This window comes from Chiroxiphia lanceolata, chromosome 1 (assembly GCF_009829145.1).
Source record: "Chiroxiphia lanceolata isolate bChiLan1 chromosome 1, bChiLan1.pri, whole genome shotgun sequence".
In the NCBI taxonomy this organism is placed as follows: domain Eukaryota; kingdom Metazoa; phylum Chordata; class Aves; order Passeriformes; family Pipridae; genus Chiroxiphia; species Chiroxiphia lanceolata.
The window spans coordinates 115,675,635-115,699,556 of NC_045637.1; the positions used below are offsets into that span (position 1 = coordinate 115,675,635).

General features: G+C 35.5%; 1 protein-coding gene across 1 annotated transcript in view; it reads left to right on the forward strand.

Annotated features, from left to right (window-relative positions):
• The window catches only part of NEK10 (NIMA related kinase 10), an 88,574-nt gene that overhangs the window by 38,566 nt on the left and 26,086 nt on the right, over window positions 1–23,922 (forward strand). The window contains 4 exon segments of the mRNA XM_032687334.1: window positions 3,737–3,866; window positions 4,456–4,526; window positions 9,476–9,689; window positions 19,516–19,690. Of these exon segments, the coding sequence (XP_032543225.1) occupies window positions 3,737–3,866; window positions 4,456–4,526; window positions 9,476–9,689; window positions 19,516–19,690 (590 nt within the window).

Genomic DNA, 23,922 nt, shown 5'->3' on the forward strand with positions numbered 1-23,922 from the left:
CAACATTTTTTAGAAGTTTTACAAGCTCTAGGAAATTAATGCTTTATTCCTCCATCTCCTCTTTTCTTCCCTCTCCAAATTCAGGACTTCTTTCTTCATTTTGAAACTTCTGTCTGCTAATAACTAATGTGAACGTAAGCTAATTGAGTGAGGATAGTCCTCTATCATATAGCTATGTGTTGGTGCAAATGTAGCAGATTCAGTTTTAATTTAAAAGTATTCTTAAAGAAAAACCATGACAAAATACCATCAGTAAGCAAAATTATAAATGAAAGCTTGATTGCAAAAATATCTCCAAGGCCATGTAGAGATGATTTAGTTAAATGTGTTTGATATCTTACAAGTAGCACAAATACTGAAAAGATTTGGTTATTATTATTTTTTTTAAAATCCTAATTAAAAATGTAGGGTAGTATGGAAAGCTATCTTCTGTATTTAAAATAGCTGCTTAAAATTTTGCAGAAGTAGTTTAGAAGAAAAAACAAGTAACTCTTTGGATTAAGCAATGGCTCATTTTAAGGCTGTTGGCATAGAAGACTGTTATTAAGAATAAAAACAATGCTTGTATATTGAACAAGAGTGAACTTTTTGAGAAACAATTATAAAATTGTGTGTTAGATGCTGAGAATTAGGACACTTATTCTGTAGATATAATTTTGTGTCTTTCATTTAGAAGAATTTTTGCTGCGGACATTTTTTTAGGAAAGGTCTCTCTTATAGTTAACATAATGTTCCTGGAGTAAGCTTTTTCAGCTTGAATATGTAATTTGGAAATGACCAGTTATTTGTAAACTTAGATGAAAACTGTAGTGATTATCTTGAATATGTTAGCTGCAAGAATTAAATTACTAATTATATAAGTATCTGCCGCCACTTTTAATAACTGTGGATATCAGAGAGCATGGCATCAGTACTGCTGCTTTGTGGCAGTAAAAGCAGCCCTTGAAGCAATGGAAATTTCATTCTTTATCAGCTAGAGTTCCCCCCTTTCTGTGTTCTGTTTTGACACTGAATGCGTTTGAAACTGATGCAGACATCTGTTTGCTAAAATTTTAATTAGTACCACTGTCCTTTTTCAGCCAATTGAGATATCTTAATCTAAGAATTAAAGAAGAATCCTGCCTTTACAAATAAACCGAGAAAAAGTCATACCGCCACCATGCCCTTAAATTTTCAGTGTTTGTGAGTAAGACTGGTTCTACTCATTCTTTCTGGTCTTGACCAGACAATGACAGTTTATACACAGTTGTCAACTGAATTAGGCAAACCATATGTACTCCCACCACCCTCCTGTTTGTGGGTGTCAGTGTACAGGAACAGAAGTGGGTACTTTCTCTGCTTAGCACCCCTCAACAGCGTGGATCCAAAAGATGCAACTGGTTGCAGAACTGTTTTGCTAGTCAACAAGTACTGTACCCCACCCACATTTCTAACTAGCAGATGGTGAGGCAAGCCTGTAGAGCATGGTGAGGGATTTCACTACATCTCTTAAAAGTAAATAAATAATATTTGAAAATCCTATTAAAAAAAATCTAAATTACAGTATGAATTAGCCATAAAAGTGTAGCATCATATAAGTATTGGATTTTATATTTGCTCTAAAACTTTCATGGTCACCTTAAAAAATATTACTTTGCTAATTTAAAGTATTTCTTAAGCATCAGACAGTATTTTTTATGGTGTTGGTCATCCTAATACTCTAAATATCAGAGACTTCTGACTAAGACATTTGTTCTGGAAGAAAAGATCAAATAGTACTCTGCTGCAAGTCCTCCTTTTGATTAAAAAAAATGGAAAAAGAAAAAGGCATTAGATGTGCATTTAGAACGCGAAATCTTTCAGCATGAATAAACAGAACAAATTACTTCATTAACTTCCAGCTATTGTGCATTTGTGTGAAACCATGCTAAAACTACAACTTTGTCAGCACTATATTCTTTCTGTGATTTCCAAATCATAGTATTGTTTTTTCAAGTCTGTTTGCTCTGGACATCAAGCAAGGTTCTTCACTGCTGTTCACAAATACAAGATTCTACAGGCCAGCTAATGGGTGCTTCTGTTTCTCTCTTGATTGTATTCAACTTACTCTTCCTGTGAGTGCTATGCACTGTGTGGCATTTTGCATAGTTATATACATTTGGCTTGAATAATCTCAATTTGGTATTTTAATATAATTTAGTCCATTAAAAATAGTAATTTTTAACTTGATCTCTATGCATGAAAATTATCACTAGAATGAAAGACTGGAATTCAAGTCAGATTTGTTTTTCTGGATAGGAGCATGCTTAGAACTTTACAAAGACAGGGACTTTGCCTTACTGAGCTCACCATCTGTCTAAGTTGCTATACTGATGTTTGCTCTAATAGACACTTCTAATACATAAAAATGAAATTTCCACAAAGTCATGAGTTAGTGTCACAGACCATCACAGGCAGTGTGATTGCAGAAATGCTGTTATGTTCTAACACCATATTCAATATCCCGTATTCCACTCTATTGTTACGTAACAGCAGCAGAAGATTCAAGGAAAATTGCTAATTAGGTTTCCCTCAGGAATCTGTATCTCACTTGATCAGTTTTATCAGAAGTGATACCTGTTAGTTTCTCTCACCTTCCTGCACTGTGACCTCTGTTCTACCTTTCTATTCTGTTAAATTAATTTAATTTATCTTATCATAATTTATCTTGGGACTTCATCCCATTTATTTTAAAAATCCGTTTTCTGCATTTTATACATAGCAGCAGGATATCTTCTAGCATCATTAATTGAATTTACACAGTACCTCTCAGCTCCAAAATAAGGCATTTTACCAAAGATATCAGTAGTATAATTATGAAGTTGATATAGTGGTTCCAAATTCTAAGCTGAAGGCGTAACGTAAACAAGTAGGTTTTCAAGTTGATTTTCAGATGAAAGAAGTCAAGTAGTTTTTGTATCTCTGAATGATTACAGAGAGAAAAAAATAAGTGCAAAAAACCCTCAAACCACATGCTGCGATATGGCTCGCTCTTACTGCTAAGACTTGACCTCCAACATCAGAATATACCTACTAATATAAATTATTATCATCCAGGTTCATGAAAAGTACTGAAGAAATTAGAAAAAGGAAGTGGAGTCTGAAATTGTTGCCTTCTTCCATTTGCTTTAAATGATCTTTACAATATTTTTTGTATTGTCATCTGGCTGGCTGCTGAGTGTCCAAGCTGCATCCTCACACAAATGCATTACAGTAGTTTTAAGAGGATGAAAATGATACAATGAGTAAGTTTTACTGACTTACATTAATAGCAAACCTGTATCCATTAGCATTCTAAATATGGGAGTTGAATTTAAATCTTTCTGATATCTGAATTAGAAGACGATGTGATATACTTATCTATTCTCTGGTCCATTTTATTGAAATGCCATCACTGTAAACAAGTTCTAAATGCTGTAGTTCACTTGTATCCATTAAGTCCAAAGACATAAAATGAGTGGAAAGGACAAGTGAACAACATAAATCCCACTAGTGTTATGAGAAGAACTTCAGTAGAGGTCAAAAAGCTATTAATTGTGCTTCCTCTTGAAGAATTTGGCTGATAAAGGAAATAAATGCAGCCTTTTGAATGTAATCGTGTGTGCTCTGAAATTATGTTGTAGTGACTAACTAAATATTGGGTGGGGTTTTTTAGAAAATAAGCCTACTTCTAGGTGAATTCATTCAATGCTTGTGACTTGCATTGCTTTCTACTTAGTCCTGTAGTTGTAAAGAGTGAGCTGTATGGAGAGAAGGCTGATGTCTGGGCTGCAGGATGCATCCTTTATCAGATGGCAACTCTGAACCCACCGTTTTACAGCACCAATATGCTCTCCTTGGCTACTAAGGTATTCAGATTTCCAGATCAATGTACCAGTTATTTCTGCATGTGTTCGCATGATCCGTGGGAATTTGTTTAAGGTTATGGATGCACAAACTGCTCTCAGTTCTAATGTGTGAATGAGCACAAGTGTTTATCATTGTGTGAGTTGGTATCTTGCCATTCTAATTGCAATTGTAAATATTAATCTCTTATTACCTCTCAGACTAGCATATTTTACTCATTGTGTTTAGTGATAGGAGCTTCAGATATATAAAATTTCTTGATGTAATAATATTGGATTTTCTACAGCGTTGTGTATCTGCATCTTTGGAAGATTTCATAAATTAAAATAAATAAGTGAGGGTTTGTGTTTATTGTTTCCTTGATTTTGGTATTGTAGCACTTTGGTCTGCAGTGATTATATACATTAATGTGGATACCTGATTGGAACTGATATTCTGCATTAGAAGATGTGTTCTAAGTTGTTTTGCAAGTTAGAGCTGATGATGTGATGCCCATCAGGTTCTTTAAAGAAACAATATTTATCATATGGGATCTTGAAATAAATAATGGAGTGTTTTTCTTCAACAAACTGTAGATTATTTATTTTTCAGATAGTAGGGGCTATGTATGAACCTGTGCCAGAAGAACTGAACTCTGAAAAAGTGTCATTTACCATTAAGAGGTAATTACTCATTTTATTTTGACATCCTTCTGAAAAGATGTTTTGTTTTTTGTGCTTCCAGCAGAGATAATGTGACAGTTTGCAGACTTAAGCAACTGCCAGTATTTGTCTCTGAAAAGGAAATACCTTTAGATTTAGGGAAAAACAGAGGTATCTCCTTACCTCAGTAATAACATCTACAGTACAGCTGCACACATGCAACATGAAAAAATACCAGTATAGTCAGCACATTCATTTAGCCAGTATACTCTTTAAATTTTTAAATTTAACAATATCAGCACTGTAGTTAATTCTCTACACATCAATTTTTCCCCCCATGAAAATACAGCATTTTGAGTAATATTCAAATGCAGATTATGGTCAAGGAAGTAACCCTGTTACAATATGTTATTTATAGATCACTGTGTGATCACATTCATAGTTTTTCTGTTTATTTGACTGATGGAAATATGTTTTCCACTGCCTTATAATCCTGTTAGCATGATAGCAGAGATAACAAAGCAGAGAGAATGCAGTAATGGAGGAAAAGATGTGGCTGTATTTGTTCTACTCACTCATCCCATATTTCTCCTAGCTATGTTTACATCTTTCTGGTGATAATGTCATGTGTAAAGCATGACATTGTCACCAGAGCACAGAGTGGAGATCTAGCTCCCTTGATTTTTCCATTTTAGAAAAAGCCCCACTTAGCACAAAAATGCTTATACTTTCTCAGATATGCAATTCCATCTCTAAAAAAGCACTTTACTGTACAAAGACTATATGCTTTATTGTACAAAAAGGTTTCTATTATTTAAAGACCCTGAGAATGAAGGACAACAATGGCGAGTATAGGTGCTAGTAGTACTAAAATTTATGTTTAGGAGATTTGGAAATTAATTTTAATGAAAATATTAAAATTTTTACATTACCTAATGATTTCTCTACATATTTTAATAGCATGAGAAGCGTAAAGTGTTGTTTGTTTTTATTTGTTTTGTTTTTAATAATATCTCTTACTATGGGTTAATTCTTAAATTAAGGCTTTGTTTAGGTTGTGAGATATTTAGAAAGAATAAGAAACATTAAAGAAAAGCAGTAATGAGATTTTAGTTATAATAGATGTGAGGAAAAATTAACAGAAAAGGAGCTATTTTTGAATGACTGAAACACAATACATATTCAAAGATGAATGTTATAAATAGGAAAATAATTTCTTGATCATGATTAGAAAAATATTGAAAGCTTAATGTTGCAACTGTAAATTTGCATTTAGTGTTATTATTCTTCTTCAGTATTGTTATTAAAATACAGTTTTATTGGATTAAACTATGAAAGAAAGTTCTGGAATCATAATCACTGAAGTTTTTCAGAGCTGAACATCAATCTAGTTGGTGTTTAGTCATAAATCATTTCTAGATGCATGGGAAATGGAAATAGAACTCATGAGAAATGTTTTATAGCTCTCATTGTTCTGGGAAATTTTGACCAATTTCAGTTGACTAAAAAGAAAAAATTAAAAAACCCCAAACACGAATATTTCTTAAGGGTGAAAACTTGCACCTCTTCAAAAGAAATATAAACTTTCAAGTAAAATAGATTTTAAAAGTTATGAAAATTATTTAAATTAATGTATTTGAGAAAATTTAAACAAAAAAGATTAAAATCAAGGAGGTCAAGTATTGTAAAATACTTTCAGAACTGCTACTTTACATGGCAGCTGTGTTTTACTTAGAACTGTTTTAGAAATAATAAACCATTCTGTGACTTTCTTTAAAGAAGAGTGTTGGGTTATGTGTGCTAGCAGGTCAATAGTACTCTGTAGGGAAATTGTACTAAATTATCAGGTTCACTGGAGTTAAGATTTAAGAGTTTTATAGTGCATGCAGAACTGTCCCTATCAGCTTTTCTGTCCTATATTGCATACAAAATATTCTGGGGATTTAAAAATAGACCTAATAGTATGTTATTTTAGTCACTGAACAGCTACCTAGGGTGCCTGAAACAAGAACCATAGAACTGTAAACTAATTTAGATTGGAAGGGGCCCCTGGAAGTCATCTAGTCCATTTGCTTAATGCAGATACAATTAGATGTGGTTGCTCACTGCTCAGGGTCTTGTCTGAGTTTTGAATATTGAAGGATGGAGATCCCACAACTTCTCTGGACCCTCTTTAGTGCTTATCTTCCTTTGTGACTAAAAGTAGTAGCAGTAATAATAATAATAATAATCATTATATCTACCCAGACTTCCCTGCGTTCTAACTTATGTATATTGCCTCTGGCTCTACCACTGTGCACCTCTGAGAAGGATCTGGCTCTATCTTTTCCATGCCCTCCCATTATGCAAGTAGCAATTAGATCTTTGTGTGGGTGTCCCAGGTCACTCTGGCAACAGCCCTGCCCCATATGTTAACTGATCCCTGCAATTCAGTGTTCACAAATCTTTTAAGAATGCACTCCATCCCATCATCTAGGTTGTTAATAAAGACATTAAATAGTACTGATCCAATATCAATCCTTGGAGAAGGCTACTTCCAGCCACCAGCTGGACTTTGTACTACTGATGACACCTCTTTGAGCCAGGAGGTTCAGCCAATTATCTACCTACCTTATAGTCGTTTGGATACCATGGGATATTGTGTCAAAAGCCTTGCTAAAATAAAGCTACCCACAGCATATACTGCTCTCTCCTTTTCCACAGAGCAAATAATCTCATCGTAGACACCAGTCAGCCTAGTCAGGTATAACAGCTGTTTGGTTAATCCATCCTTGCTGTTCCCAGTCACCTTCTTCTCCTTTTTGTGCTTGAAAATTTTCCAGAGGAAATTGCTCTATTATTTCTCCAGAGACAGAGTTGAAGCTGACTGGCTATCAGTGTCCTGGATCTTCCCCCTTGTTATTCTTGGATATATGTGTGTGTGTGATATTCAGCTTTTACCAATCTACAGGACTCTCCTTTTGATCCTTTTAGACATGATAGATAGTGGCATTGACCAACTGCATCAGCACCCTCAAACCCTTCTCATCTGGTCCTGTGGGCTTATGTCTGTCCAATTGGCTTAAATGCTTTCCCACTCTATTTTCTGCTGTGTGGAAATGCTTCATGCTCATGGATTCCACAGGTAGGCTCAGAGATCTGGAACACTTACGGCCAAAGTTTCTCAATGGAAATGGAAGCAAAAAAGGGACCTACACTTTTCCATGTGTTTTGTCACTAGGTTGTGTAGTGGGTCCACATTTTCCTTAGCCTTTCTTTTGCTGGCCTTTCTTCTGCCTTCCACATCCATTGTTAATTTCAACTTCAGCTAAGCTTTGGCTTTCCTAACTCCACCCTTTGGGCAATATCTGTATTCTTCCTGTTTAGCCCATCTCTGTTTCCTACATGCAGAATTGGGCTGTTCTAGTGCTTTGAGATATCCCTGGAGATTAGCTTGCTCTCCCAAGCTTTCCCTTTACTTTCCAGGGCAGTCTCCTATGAGATTCTACCAGGAAGATCCCTGAACAGGCTGAATTCTGCTCTCCTGAAGTCCTTTGTTGTAACAATACCATCTCTCTCACTTCTCTTGGGACTTTGAACAGCAGTCTGATGGCTGCTATAGCCAAGGTTGTCCTTAATCTTCACATCCTTGTCTGGTGGTTCTTTTTCTGTGAGCAACAGATCTGGCAGGGTGCCTTTGCTAGTTAGCTTCTGAATCAGCTTCACCAAGAAATTGTCATCAGCAGATTCCAGAACTCTCCTGATTGCTACAGTCAACCATCCCATCAGCAGATATTAGGGTGGTTAATAGGCCCCGATGCGTATGAGTGTCTACCATCACAAAGCTTCCTCCATCTCTCCAACAAAGTCTTCATTGACTTCCTCTTTGGTTTTATGTGGTTTATAGCAGGTGTCTACCACAATGTCACCCATGTCGGTCTATTCCTCTGATCCTCACTCGTGAGCTTTTGACTATACACAGACAGGTTGCACCCACCCTGACCTGAGCCTTTCCTCCTCACTGATAGAATTAAGGAGATCACCATCTTTGTTCAGTGCCCTTCACACTTGATCCCAGTGCACTGTAGTTACTTTCAGTGTGTTCGGAGTTGACCCTGGTAGTGTTATTTGTGCCCATATGAATGAACAGCAAGAAGTAATAGCCCAAGGGTCAGGATGAATCAGTAGTATCTCCACAATGTCCGGAGTCCAAGCAACAGACATCACAGACATCAAATCAGATCAAGTAGATGGATGCCTCTGTTCCTCAGCCTCAAATGACTGTCAGCTACTGCATCTTATTTGTGATGTGAACTCTTGATTCAGAGTCACCTGGCTCTGATGTGTCCTCCATTAGGTCTTATTCTTCCTCACCTGTTGCTAGGTCACTATACCTATTCTGTAATTATATATCTGTAGTCAGAGGAAAAGCCTTCCTTCTCTTGGCAGAAGTCACAGGTCTCCAACCTAGCTCCTCTTGGGAGCCTCCATCCACTGATTCTTTGAGGGTAAGCTCTAGATTTTCCTCCTTCTTTGCGTTGTTTTGGGAGCATTGTTTGTCTCTGCAAAGTCTCTGTGAAAATCGTGACATTCTCCTGTAAATCCTTCTGACAACACACTCGTCTCCTTCACAGATGCTTTGTTCAGTGGTGCAGCACCTTGACTAGAGCACAGTCGCCACAAGGGAGGCAATGTCTCTCCCAGTCCCACGAATAGGCCCTGGGCACTCCCTAGTGCGTCTGGGGGTGCACAGCTGCAGCCCCTCTTTGCAGTTCTGTCTGGATTGGTGCCAAGGATAATTGTTCCAGCTGAAACCAGGGACTGTGCTGTGGTGTTTCAACAAGGCTGCACAGCATCAAACTGTCCCATGCAGAATGAACAGAGTGCTGGCCTGCATGACTCCATAAATACCAGTGGAGAAATACAGCGGTGAAAAATGTTTTTGGTTTTTTTTTTTAGAAATAAGTAAATAGAGAATATTATTTCTGTAGCTGCTTGACTCCTGATGCAAAGGCACGTCCAGACATAGTGGAGGTCAACTCACTGCTGTCTGATGTTATGATGAAATACCTGGATGTTCTATTCACCTCTCATCTCATGTTGGAGAAGAAACTGGATCGGGAGAGGAGACGAACCCAGCAGTACTTCATGGAGGCTAATTGAAATGCAGTAACCTATCACCATCAGCTTTCCATTTTATCACAAGTAAGTACATGTATTAGACTTTATTTTTTCTTATCATTGTTTGCCATATCTGAGAAAATAACAAAGCAGAAAATAAATCAAAATGAATCCTCTTGTAACATTTTTCTGTGCAGGCTCTTTAATTTATTTTTAACAAGGTATTCATTAATTTTTTTTTTGCACATGCTTACGCAGGAAAAATGACAGTATCTTAAAAACCAGTATCATTCCATGTTGGAAAATGGCATTGTTATGGAGGTTCTTGCAGTTTTGATAATATCCGATAACATTTAATTATTATTGCACCCTTGTGAATGATTTGTGAATAGGAGAATATACACCTGATTAGGGTGGAACAAATTGATAATCTTGTGTATGATTCATAAACAATGGCACCTAGAAAATGGAACCTATACAAATATAATTTTTAAATACAGATTGCTAAATACAAACCCTTGATGCTGATAAGGTATTTGCTCATGTTTTCTAACTGCCTGATACAGTTCTGCAGAAATACTTCTCGCAGTTCTTCCATTTGCTTCAGGCTGTGTTTTAAGCACCCTTCATGAAGGACATCAGTATTTTACATAATGAACCAAACTTGTATATGATCTCAGAGAATTTATTTAGAAAATACAAGAATAATGTTTCTGTGTAGCAAAAGCACACTGTGAAAATGATTGTTATGGTAATTGCAAAGCAAAGTTATAATGTACACAGCCACTCTTGTCTGTTCAGAAGTTGAATCTATTAGATTCCTTTTGTCAGAGTTCAGTAGTTTGCACTGAAGAAATTCTGTGTAGGAAAAAGGTTTTCAGGAACACAGTTTGGTCCCAGACTCCATGGTCTTTATGTTCCTGGCCAAATGTAGCACTTGTAGAAATTGTTAATTTTTTTTTTCAATAGTTTTTTGACCTATCAGTCTAAGTTCATTATTTTTATTATACCCTTTTTTTTCCAAGGAGAAGAATGCCAAAACCTTCCAGAAAACTTTTAACAAACCACTGTTTTTTGAAATGTAAGAGGTATTGGGATGCAAGAAAGATACAGAATAGAATTTTTAACTTAAAACAGTACAAGCAATTTTTTTCCATTTTTTTTAGATTTTCTTACCCTACACATTTGGAAGCTTGTTGTATTTCATTATTTTTTCATGTCTTGATATAGTCATTCTCTTGCATAACTGTGATGAAATTTGCAAAAACACGTGCTATAAATGGAAAGATGCTAGATTTGGGATTTACATGCAATTATCTTGTCTTTAGAGAAGAGTCCCCTATCCAGACATTTGTAAGATACGATAGAACTGATAGTTTTTCATAGAAGGTTAGAGTACTTCTGTTTCGTATAAATACTTTGAGAATACACCTATCTATGAAAAGAAAAATGCCTCTGTATTTTGGGTGATAATGGCTAATCTTCTTGAGGAAGAAATACTGTAGTTCTAGTTCCACTCCAGTAGATATTTTATGATGTATATTAAGGGAACATGAGATTCTGACAAAAATCCAGAACACTGAAGAACCAGAGGGGAATATAGCTTAGTGCTGAGAAGTGGGAGACCTAACTATGTGTCCTTGCTGTAAATAAGACAGAATAAACAGGCTAGGATCTTTCAAATTTCAGGGGACTGCTGCAGAGCTTAGAAACAGAAGGAGCCATGTTGTTTCTTTCTTCCCATTACTTTGGAAAATTTTATAAAGTTGGAGAATTTCTAACGAAGAGAATAATTTTTCCTGAAAAGTTTGTCTTTTGAAAAAATAGGCAATATTCTGACTAAAAGTGCTAGGAAGAATTTCAAGCAGCTGCTCCTGAAATAAAAACTCTGTGAGGTATAGACAGCCTAATTCATCTTAGTCAAGGTCCCAGCTATTCCACAGCCAAGTAATTTGTCATTTTTCTGTGGTGTCAGAGAATTCGGTGTTTCTGCCATGTAGTTCACTGTTTTGTTGAAACCAACTATCTTATACTTTGTTTTCTCTACTAAAATGTACTTATGGCCTCCTTTTTCATCCCAGTTGTGTCATATTGTGAATGTTTCTGAAATAAGGACTGTACTCTCTGTCCTGCTTTATGGAACTAAGCAACAGAGATCTTTTGGAACCAGAGTGGAATCTGTTTTATAAGTATTGTAAGACTAGTTTGTAAGCAGGTAAGTAGGCAATTGAAAGGCAATGTCAATAGATGATGTTGAAGTATAGTTATCTTGTGTGATAAGTATAGCATAAAATCCATGCTTGAAAATAATCCTAGTAAAAAGAATCATTATCATCTTCCCACATAAATTCCTATTTTTCGTTGTTTTCCATAGAAATTGTTGTTTATGTCAGAACAGAAGCAGATGTATGGGTGACAGGTCTTTATAATAGAGTTAGTGTGTTCAGCTCTGAAAGGTTAAGGTTGCTGACATTATACAGGATACAGAGGACCCAACAAGTAGTAATAATGTCAGTAATTTTCTCTCACATTGTACCTCTCATTTCAAGGTGATCAATATTACATTTTCATGCTCAGGGTAGGAAGAGGTGGAGAGGAAAAAGGTATTTTGTGTAAGGTCACTGAACAGACTAGTGGCAAACCTGAGTTTTCTGTGTTCCAGGGCAAATATGAGTCTCAAAACAGTAGTTGATCTAACTAACAAATTATCTTTCTAGTGTTGTCCTTTGAAGAAATGAGTGTGTAGCCAGATAGTAATTTGATTTCTTTTTTGAAGTATATAGATTTGAAAAATTTGTTTGGTCTGTTTAGAAAAAGGTGAAATAAGTCACTTTTATTACTTTGGAAATATATGTTTCATTACATGGGCATCATCCATGATTGTTTCATCTAGCATATATCCTGAAGTGGTTTTAACTTTTTTTACCATTGCCATATTTTTAATGTAAAATATAAATATACCTAAACCAATATAGAATGATGAATATTCAGATCTGTCCTGTCTTTTGAATGTGGTAGAGAAAAATGTAAGTTTTATAATTGGAGTCTGTCAGCTAAAAATATATAACAGAATATGAACCATTTGTACCTTCTGCTACTCTCAGAGAATATATTAAAAATGGGCAGACATGATAGACTACCTGTCTGATCAGAGCCACTTCCTTTTCTTAGTTTCTGTAGTACTGATTCGTGCATGTGGCACACATATTCTGTCACATTTTTCTCTATACCAGGTAATACCGTGTTCTTTAATTTTTGTATTAATAATGTCACTAAATATTCATTTCATTTTTAAATTAATCTATGCAAATCCATATATTCAGATCAAGTAACCAGTTAAGCAGAGTAAAGGGGAACTAAGATGCTTAGGTAATGGGAAAAGTAAGTCCAACTTTTTTTCTGAGTGTAGTCTGGTCTGTGGAGTGGATCCACATTCCAGGTTAGTAGGGCTAACAGAGTGTCAAAAGTCATTAACAGCGCTTGGTCTGACCTGGTCCATTTAGGTGGCCCTTAGCTGAGTGCTTTGTCCTAATGTTCAAGTGCACAAGAATTCTTATTAGCCAGGCTGCTCTCTGCATTTTTTTTGTTTTCACACTTGGATGGCTAAGTCTTCCCCTAATCCAGCATGCTGGGGGGTGTGGCATATAGACCACGGTGAGTCAGCTTCCGTTTAGATTGGATTTTTAGCTGCAGGTCAGCACTGGCCCTCCCAGGCTAATCTGTAGGTATCAAGGTGCTGTGCTTCTGGTGGACTAGGATGCTGCTGCTGGAAAACACACTGATTATTCTGTTTGCAGGCAGCCTGGCTACAGCCTATGCTAAGAAGCCTGCCTGCCTCTCTCCTGCAGAATCTGTTCAGCTTGTTATTGGTCAGAAATACTGAAAGAAGCAGCATAGCTGTTTTCAAACAGGACTATATCTAAATGACTAAATCTGAACTAAAGAGCCTGGCCAGACCTGAAATGGCTGATGGGAGTTTCCTGGCTTCTCTTTGTGACATAAACCTTAATAATCTACCTCTAAATGATTATGAGTTGATTGCATTATGTCTTTTCTGAGTTGATTTAGAAACATGAATGAGTCTTGAGAAATGCTGGGATTTCTTTTTGTGCCCCTTCTATCACAAAGACCATAATGTAAATAAATGTGAGGCGTTTTGTAATAATACCTGTAAATAGAGACCATGCTACCGTTACCAGTCTTCTTCATCCACAGGAATGGATTTATCTTTTTCTTCATCCACAGGAATCTGTGACCAAAGGGGGAAGGGTTAAAGATCATGATTTAAGAATCTGTACTTTTGTAACCACCCTGCAGGCTACTGACAACTCTTGTAATTCACAGCAGCCATCGATTTCCTCACAAGAAAGGGGACAGGATTGTAGCTATCTGAAAGACAAAGAAACACAAAATGATTTAGCTGCTTTTTCACCAAGTCATTTCCCCCCACACCCAAATTCAGTTCTGCTCTGTTGCCAATTGTTGTGCTAATAATCATAATAGTTTCTAAGCATCACCACATGCATTACAAAGTAGTACTTAATTAGCAATTCAATTTGAATTAATCACGTTTTTTTGTTAACGCAGAAAAAGACATAAAGATTGGATTAATGTTAATTTTAATTTCCTTTTTCTTTGTGTTTAGAAATAGATTTTGTGCAATTCAGCCTTTTGGTGCATAAAAGATTTTTTTTTTCTTAAAACAGCCGTGTATGTGTGCAGCAACTGCTTTTGTATCTGTTGAAGTAATGACTATACTTGGTTTTAAAACACTTAGAAGGCAACAGGTCATTAATATTGCAGAAATAGAGTCCTGTATTTATGTTAGATTAGAATATAAAATTATTTTTATTAAAATTTATTATTAAAATGTATTAAAATTGTATTTAAAAACTGGGTGATAATGACTGTTTGTGCGCTGCTGCATACAATTCCCTTCGGAAATGAGTGAGGACTCATGTCTCAAAGACTTAACATTCCACCAACTCTTTTCTTCTTCCACCTTTCACTCCACTGACACCATTCTGTTTTGACATTTATGTAGCAGGTACTAGATTTAAAGTTTAAATGTTAGAAATGTTGTCATGATAAAAAGAAAATAACCTTTTTAGATTTATACTGTGTACGTTTGGAGAATAGAGTAATGATATAAAAACTGGTTTGCAGGTATATTTTTTTAAGTGTTGCTGAATGTAGAAAATAGTCATCACAGCCAAATTACTACCTGTGAAAACATATGATCAGACTCTTAAGGACAAACCCATAATATGCTTAATTCGGCTTCAATTTGTTAATACATCTAAATACTTTAATAGAATTACCAGATATAAGGCAGGAAGAGTTGTCAGAGATTATCTTGTCTCTCTCTGAGCTTTAGAGCTACCTGTCACTCCTGACAGGTATTTGACCAGTCAGTCATAAAAAAGTCATGTGATAGAAACAGTTTAGAAACAGCAGAGATACACAAACTGTCTTTACAGTCACATCTGATTGAATCTTTCTTTCCATTTGAAGATAACATCTAGGACATGATGAGGATGCCTGAAGCATCCTGGACATACCCACAGCACACTGTGCTATACACAATATCTAAAGTTGGTCTGATGCTTGCAGAAAATTTTGGTCTTACTTTGTATACTTGACAGAGTAGATATGATATGCATGTCTTGTTTCCAGGAGATACTAGATGGACATATGCATGTGCATGTATAAGATGTATATGACAATTGACATTTTCAGACCCAATCTTAAGTACCATAAAAGCACTCTGAGAGCACTAAGTCCAGAATATCCCCAGAACACTGCATTTGCTGAGCACATTCAGACCAGTTACATTGTGTATGAACACTTATTTCTCTCTTCAGAATCCCAGATAGATGCAATAGTTGAACACTTGATTACTGAAATTGTCCTCCTGACAGTGGAAATATGTAAAAGTTATGTCTTTCTCTTTTATGTTGGTTCCCCTCTCTGTGATTTTTTTTGTTTTAATACGGACTGAATAATAAAAAATGTGGAGAGACAGGAAAAGAAAGAAATGAGAACAATCAGAGGTCTACAAAACACGATTTAAAAAGTAAGATTGATATAATTTTAAGTGTAGTGTTCAAAATTGTACCTAATTACTCCAACTGAGAATCTTATTGGTATCAACTAGAAAGAATAAACAATTCTTCAGAATTATTCTTTATACATCCCAGTATGATGTTCACCTTTTCATAACAGCATGGTGTTGTTGAGTCATATTCTGTTTCTCATCCATCAAAATCCCCATATCTTCTGCACAGCTTCTGTCTGACCGGTCTTTCCCCAGTCTGTGCATTCGTACAGTTGTTCCCCATTGCTCATAGAACTTTGGTTTCTCTCTATTTAAACTTCGTAAGTTCTTTTAGTTTCTGCAGCTTCTCAGAACTTCCTTTGACACCTATTGTCAGTTTCACTGACACAGCTCTGTGTATGATGTATATGCTGCAGTATGATATATGATGGGAATGTATCGCAGTCTAGGCACCTTTAACAGGCACTCTATCTATCCATTATTCAGATTATCATTGTAATTCAGTGACACCATTGAGTAGTTTTGGAACAAGGTCAAAAAGGATCCTGAAAAATTGTGCTCGCTACCCATTTTCAGTGTAACAAACACTCGAAGCGCTTACCAAGTTGAGTACAATTTTTATGGTCAATTATACAGCCAACTGATCGTGATTTTGTCTAGGTCACACTTCCCTAGCTTTCTTGTAAGATGTCATGAAAAACATTGTCAAAAGCCTTGCTAAAACTCTTATATATAACATCTACTTCTTGTTCCTAATGCAGAAGAGCTGTTACGCTCTTACTGAAAAAAATACATTGTTTTACGATGTTTTTTCCCCTGAAATTTCATGTCAGCTATTATTCATTTTATCGCTAACTTGTAGGTTTTTACAAATAGTTTAATAGTGGAAATAGTTCTGTTTTTTTTCTTGAAATAGAAATTCAATTGATTAGCATAATGCTGTAATTGTAAATGTCTCAAATAAAGAAGATTAATTAAACACTGTTTGCAAATGCCACTAGAGAGCTCTGTATTTCTTGAAGATAGAAAAGTTAATTCTTCTGGACAGTAATATGGCAAAACAGAGCTAAACAAAAGATCGATATCTTTATTCTACTTAGTTTTTTTAGATTTTTTTAGATGTTTACTGGAAGTCAAGAAGAGCAATTTAGGCTTCACTTGTCCAAAAATTAGGTATAACTTGATTTTACAGTAGTAATGATGACCAATGAAGAGATAAGCGTACAGGATATGGATGAAGATAGAATTTTTTCTTCATGGCTAGGACACAAGTTTCCAGAGATGCTTTTGCTCAGTAATAAAGATAGATGAATGCTGGAAAAAAATATTAATTGGTTCATTATTTGAACATTTTTTTTGCAGAGGGACTTTTTTCCCCTTAGTTTTTGTTTTCAACTGTGTTTGTTTGTACTAGAAGGCAGAGTTTGTTTCAACAAAAGTGGCAATCAATCTAATGCATGGGGAAACTGAGACACTAGTTTATTACAAAAATGTGAAAATAAACTGAATCAACTGATGGAACCTCCATAAAGATTTGTAAAATACTGGAACTCTAGAATCAAGTGTAGGTATGAGCATAGTTCAAATGAATATGTATCAACCTAAACATTCAAACTCCTCTTTGAATGTTTGTGATGTTTTGAGTATGCCACCGTTTCATAGATTTCTTCAAAAGATAAGTATCTGTCTTTCTACTTATCTGAAAGAAGTATGTCTGAGACTTTGAGGCATATGAAAATGATTACTTCAATGTGTTGGAGAAAAGTTTCTCCATCCTCTTCTCATAAAATTATGTCCATATGTAGATCCTTATGTTCTCCCTCCAATGGTGACCAAAATCATTGAACTTGCATCGCAGCCTCCTCTAGTCGGGGTGCTTTTGTCCCTCTAAATCATCCAGTTGTCCTACTCAAAAAAAAAAAAAAAAGCAGTATATAATCTCATTTTTGAAACTTATTAGCTATTTTCTAGGTGGAGCAAAATATACACAGCAAATGTATTTATTACTCTCAGATTACTAATGAATACTATAGTTTTCTATGTTCAGCTGTTATGTAAATGGACCAGATTTTATGTATAGACAGGTTATAGCTTTACAGTTTATATAGCTGCTTTAAGGCTTTAGAATATGTTTCACTGATCTCTGATCAGTTTCTATAGCAGGTCTGACAATTATTTTTATCATGAGGTCTGTGGAATTCAATTCACGCATTTCGAACAAGTTTCCCATCTTGATGGGCTGCTATATCTGAAACCAGTTGGTAATAGCTGTCTTTTTGATATTTTTTTTTCTTCTACTCCACCTGATTTAGAAGTTATTGTTAACTTCTTAGTCTTTTGAGTATGAGGTTCAGTCCTGTAAATGTGGAAAGGAGATTTAAGTTTGAAATGTCCGTGCAATTTGACCCTTCTCTGTCTTGACTTTGTTTTCTTTGATGTAAAACAGGTGAGTTGGTTCTTTTCAGTAACTGTGCTCTGACTGTTCAGGGTACGATGTGTGCTCATATTCCAGCACTAGACTGCTCTCTTCAAGTGAACTAGAGAGTCATCATTAGTGATTGTCATGCTGTGCTACACTCCAGTCACTGCTATTGTGACATCTTGGACAAAAGCTCAGTCCAGTACTTGAGTATAAAATGATCTTTTCCCACCTGAATTTAAGGAGAAAGGCTTGACCATCCATCTCTTACAAGTTAAGTTATAGATTTGGGAGTAGAACCAAAGATGGGGAAGTAATTGAAGCAGACCTATTACACAGACAGTGTATAGTCAGTGCTGAGGGGTGCAGTTAGGTTTCTGAGGAGAAAGGTTTTCTAGGGCACCCACTCTGCTCTTTCCTGATAAGGTCAAAATACTTCTTGGGGAAAACTTTGAAAGAAGTTGACTTAGATAAAGAACAAATTGTCTTAGGCAAACTTGGTCAAAATACAAGTATTTAGGAATGTATTATCTCCTGAAATTAATATTAAAGATACTAATTTGTTTAATCTGATATATTCGTATAATTTATCTCCTGTCCTCCTTTATCACGCTTTGCTCTGACAAGATAGGGTAAAAAGAAACATGAATTTATTTACACACAACAGAACTAATATGTGAAGACTTGGAACAATATATACAGAGATCATAAAACATCTTCCTTCAAAATACGTTGCATTAAAATAGAAGCAATAACTGGGATCAGGGATTTCTATTCTTTCTAGAAAAACAATAAACACTGACAGCAGCGGAGGCAGAATTTTAAACTTATTAAAGAACCTTGTGCTACAAACAGGACGCAGCAGTTAAATGTTACAGGCAGATAATTTATATTGGATGTTTTATTTTCTTAGCTCTGCGTTTGGTCAGTTCAGCCTTGGGGTCTCTGACATGGCATCATATCAATTTAATTTCATATTTTACTACCATCTTGGCTGTTATGCAGGTTTTGCGTTGTCTAGAACTGGACTGCTGTTTATTATCTAAGCTGGAAGAGAGTAAATCTACCAATGCTCGTACCTGGGAACCTACTGTCTTTGTCCAGTCTTCTGTTTTTGTTCAGTGTTTGCTTCTGGTCTGGCGTTTGTTTCATTTTTTTCACTTTCAATGCTTGTTGTGAAAAAGTTATCATCAAGAACAAAGATGTCTTTTATGTAAAGACTAGAAATAATTTTTTTCGGTTTGAAAGTTTTGTTCTAAATTTAGAATCAGTGACTGAACCAGTTACTGTACAGTCCTGGACTAGAAGCTAAGTGGGAACAAAAAGAGTGTTTTTATGCATGTTTGCACAAGTGACACTTTCATTTTCAGAATTTGTAATGAGTTCTGGAAAATGACAATATGTAACATTTCCTTTTTGTTCTTTGTTGTCAGAAAAATTATGAGAAGTTGAGTCTTCATAGTAGCAGCAATGGAGCAACCAGTTGCAAAAGTCAGTTTTCAGAAAATACTGACCTTCCAGTTGGCAGTTGTCAGTCTGCATGTGGAAAATATGAGGAAGGAACATATGAAGAAATTCTGGTAGAGGATCACAGGACTATAGAGAAAGGCAGGCATTAGCAAAAGAAGCATCAGGGTGCTGATGCTGGTCAGAGGTGGATTAAAAGCTTCTTTGTTTTGATTTTTATGTGCAGGTATGTTCTCTGAATTAGATGCTGAGCTGGACATACTGGACAACTCAAGCAGCTCCAGTTCAAGTAATTTGAAAGAGTCTGCTATTGGTAATATTCTTTAAGAATTAAGTGTACACTAATTTCTAACAGCAAAGCAGTTGTTTATTCCAGAATATTAGGGTATTTCATTATTTGTTGCAAGTTCACTATCTGAACTACCTAAGTAAAGAAAATAACTGTGCCTCTGTGGCAACCATTTCCAGTTTAATACATTTTGCATCTCACAGTCTTTGTGTAACTTGTCACTGTACTTTGCAGTAACGTCTGTGAAAGCTGGAATATTATCGGGCAACTTGACAAAGAAGGTAGTTTTAAATTTGAAGCCCTAAGATGACTAGTATTGATAAGAAACAGATGGAAGAGTGTGAAAAATAAAGTTGAAAGAGGCAAGCTTTAGCTGTCTAGATGAATTAGCTGAATGGAATTGAAGGAAGGCTTAATGATTAAAACAGGATTATGTGATAAAACAGAGCATTAATTCTGCTTATAGTTATTTATGGTAAGCAAATAGGAAAGCATCAGCTGTGTTGGGTGTTATCTTAAGTAACAGTTTTTTCTGATTATGTTCCAAATATGAAAATTTAAAAGAAAAAAACAAAAAACCAGCTCTAACTGCTTTGAGTCACTTGCAAACTTGTGAGCTACCATGATGTACCTATTAAATGGGATGAGATTATGATTAGAGAAAATCAAAGAGCATTTTATACTAGAAAAAAGAGATAGATATTAGAGTTGAGCAAAATTTAAGATTTCCATTCATCCCCTTTAGTTCTGAAAGAAAATTTGTGGATGATTTAAAATGTACTTTTTAGTAAAGGGAATGTAGTCGTGTGAAGATTAACAAATATTATTGGTACAAGGTCCCAGGCTTCATAAAACATAGAAAAACATTACTTTATCTATTTGTAATCCTATTTGCTAGCTGGATTTCTTTCAGATTTTGGCCCAGGTACTGAAGAAATATGACTGCTTTTAATTGAAATGTCTAGCCATTAGCTCAGGGTAAATAAATGATTTAATAATTCTATTTAAAATCCATTAATATGATTTGCTAATTATAACTGGATAGCCTGCCATTCTAAAGGCTGGAGGACCTGTGGCAGGCCAGCCCTGAGATTATTATCAAAGTTTTCTTTAAAAAACAATAATTTTAAAAAGCACTTTGTTGCTTTCTTGTGCTAAGAGAGTAGCAGGAGAATGCTACGGGATACAGGGAAGCCTAGTCTAACTGTGGGAGAGGGCCTGCATAAAAGGAATCCCTTGAGGAAAAGCGGCTTGCGGAGACAAATGTTCTATTTTGTGTTTATACTGAAGAATAGCTCATTGTGTGTCTCACAGAAATGTAATTAATTGTGGGCTAGTTCAGCGTTGTACACCGACATTTGAAATCTTTGTAGTTTGTAACTTGCCACACCCAAAGCATTACTGGTAGTGATTTCCTTGTAGTCTATTTTGCTTGGTTGAGATCTGGACATTAACAAAACATCAACTTTTTCTAATATTTGAATATTACGGTACCAGGTTTCCATATTTTTAATTAAAATATTTTAAGTGGAAAGATCCAGTCGGTTCCTGTCAATCGCAGTAACTTTAATCAGCATTTCTAGAAATCATTATTCATTTTTCTCCCAGCATAGAGTTTAATTATTATATAGATCCTTCAAGATTGCTTTTTCAGAAAAATAACTCCGTAGTCTTATATTCTTAAATCACCTCTGGTGTCTACTTAATGTCGAAGTCAGTGTTGTATATTGGTTGTAATTAATGCTGGCAAATGTTTCTTCTTTTCAAGGATAAAGAAAAGGTAGCTTTAAAAAAATAATTATAAATTCAGGATAATTGGATATTACTTGGATTATGCTCCATTTGTTACTGATAAATGGCTAACAGGGTTTGCATTGTCAGCCATGGTTTTTTCAAGCATGTCAGCATTGCAGGGGAAAATGTGACCAATTTTCATCTAGCTAACTTGGAAACTGCTAACATGAAGATGTGAGTTTTAGTCATGGGTATATTGATGAGGACCTTGAAAGGATTTGTCTAGTCATGCTGTCATCACATCATTCTCAGAATAAACATGATCTGCAACTGCAGATCAGTCTAATTTAAAACTAGGGCGGTATCTTGTGTGTTATGCTGAGTTGTTCATTGGCACTGAAGCTGGTATGCATTTGACAGTGTAATGGGGGTAAGCTTTTTTTATAGTCCACTATTGTCATAATATTTTCAATAATTTTACATACTCTGATTTTCAATTATCCTTTAAGAAAAGGATTATTCTTCTTAGTCTAGACAATGTATTTCTACACGACCAACTCCTTTAACTACTCTCAAGATGGCCAAATGCAGGGTATGTAGATTCTGGAAGAGTTATTCCTGGTACTTGAAATGATTAATCCTACAGAAGCAATATCCTATATATTTCAGAAGCATAGAGGCAGTAGTGACAGATGCAATTTTTTTTGCCCACCTGAAGTCCTATTAATTTGAAAACAGAAAGATTGACAGAGGGTAGGGCCATACTGAGTCAAAAGCAATGAAGAATGATGGGATGATAATAGTTTACTAGCTGCAGTTTTTTCTTATTTTAAAATTACAAAGTTCCCAACTTTACCTTAACTTAGACACGTTTAAGGGGTTTTTACTTGCTTTTCGTTTACAGTGTAACTGTACCTTCATTTCTGCTGGTAAAACCAAGTAGCAGGAAAATATATGATATATCTTAATGCATAGTAGTCCAGTAGAGCTAGTATGTCAGTTGAGTGAGAGTTTAAAAATTTACTCTGTGTTTGGGAATGCTTTTTCTTCAAAATAGTTTTTGTTTCCCTTAATCTTGTTCACTTACATTGCAATTGGGACAGCATCCTAAATAGATTGAAAGACACTACTGTGTAAAATGTTGTAAAACATCCTATTAGAAATCCTCTGACCTTCCTCACAATAAAAATGAAGCATGCAATATATTCCTTTCAGAATTGCTCAGCCACTAGCTTTTCATAAGGCTAAGAAGTCTCAATGTACAGTCCTGTTGTGCTGCTGTATCTTTCTTAGAAGTTTTTCTGTTACCTCATAATTTAATTTATGTTTTCAGTGTTTGGGATAACCTTTGATCTAACTTGTGACCAATAAGCAAAGACATTGATATTCAGGATTCCTTTCCTGAATTTCTGCAATCCAATAGTATTCAGAGTTACCATATAATGAAGACACCACAGATCTGCCTGAAGAATATTCTAGTGATGTAACTGTGGAGGGGTCTCCTGTATCTTTCTTTGAGCTTTTAGAAATATAACATGTTTACACAGTGCCAGGACTTGAGTTTTGTGCAGGTGATGCTCATATCCAGTTGAATAATTGGGGATTCTAGAACTAGGATGCTCTCAAAATAGGAACTCTGTATGTTGTATGTAGCAAATGATTGGGCTCTGAGTTTAGGTCATTGCTTAACTCCACATTTAACTACTTTTGAGGATAACAAGGAACACTATGTGAAATAAAACTCCCATTCAGTAATGTTGCTTGCTGTCTGGAGTCAGTAATCTGCAGTCAACTACCTTATATCTTACAAGTTCTGTGATCATAGAGCTGAACTTTTTTTTTTTTTTTTGGCTTAGGACAGTTGCATTTGATGGGTTTAATGTTTTGAGAGGATATTTCTTCTTTCAATAACATGATTAGATAGTCTTGTAAGTCTTTAGGATAAGATTGTCTGACATCTGCTATATATGATTCTTTAGATTGTGAAGGGAAAGCTTAGGAAATTCCTTGAAAATTATTATTGCATCAAGAAAACTACTGTTTGCACAATGGGCTGTCTGTGAAGAACTTTGGAAATCTTAGTGTTTTGTAGGCTTGCTCCTATCAATTTATCTAAGATTCAGATTTCTCTTGAGACCTCGGGCTAATGGGTCTTTGCAGAAAATATCAGCTAGAACAAGATCTGCTGGGACCCGGTTTTCGTGTATGATGTTGGAGTTAAGTTCAAAGTATGTTTATGTCAACTTCTGTTGCTGTACGTGGAGTCCTTCCTAGTGAGAAAAGAACTTAGTTGTTTACTCTGCAAAAGGGCTTAATTAATGTGCTTGGGATTGACCATTCCAGTGCAGAG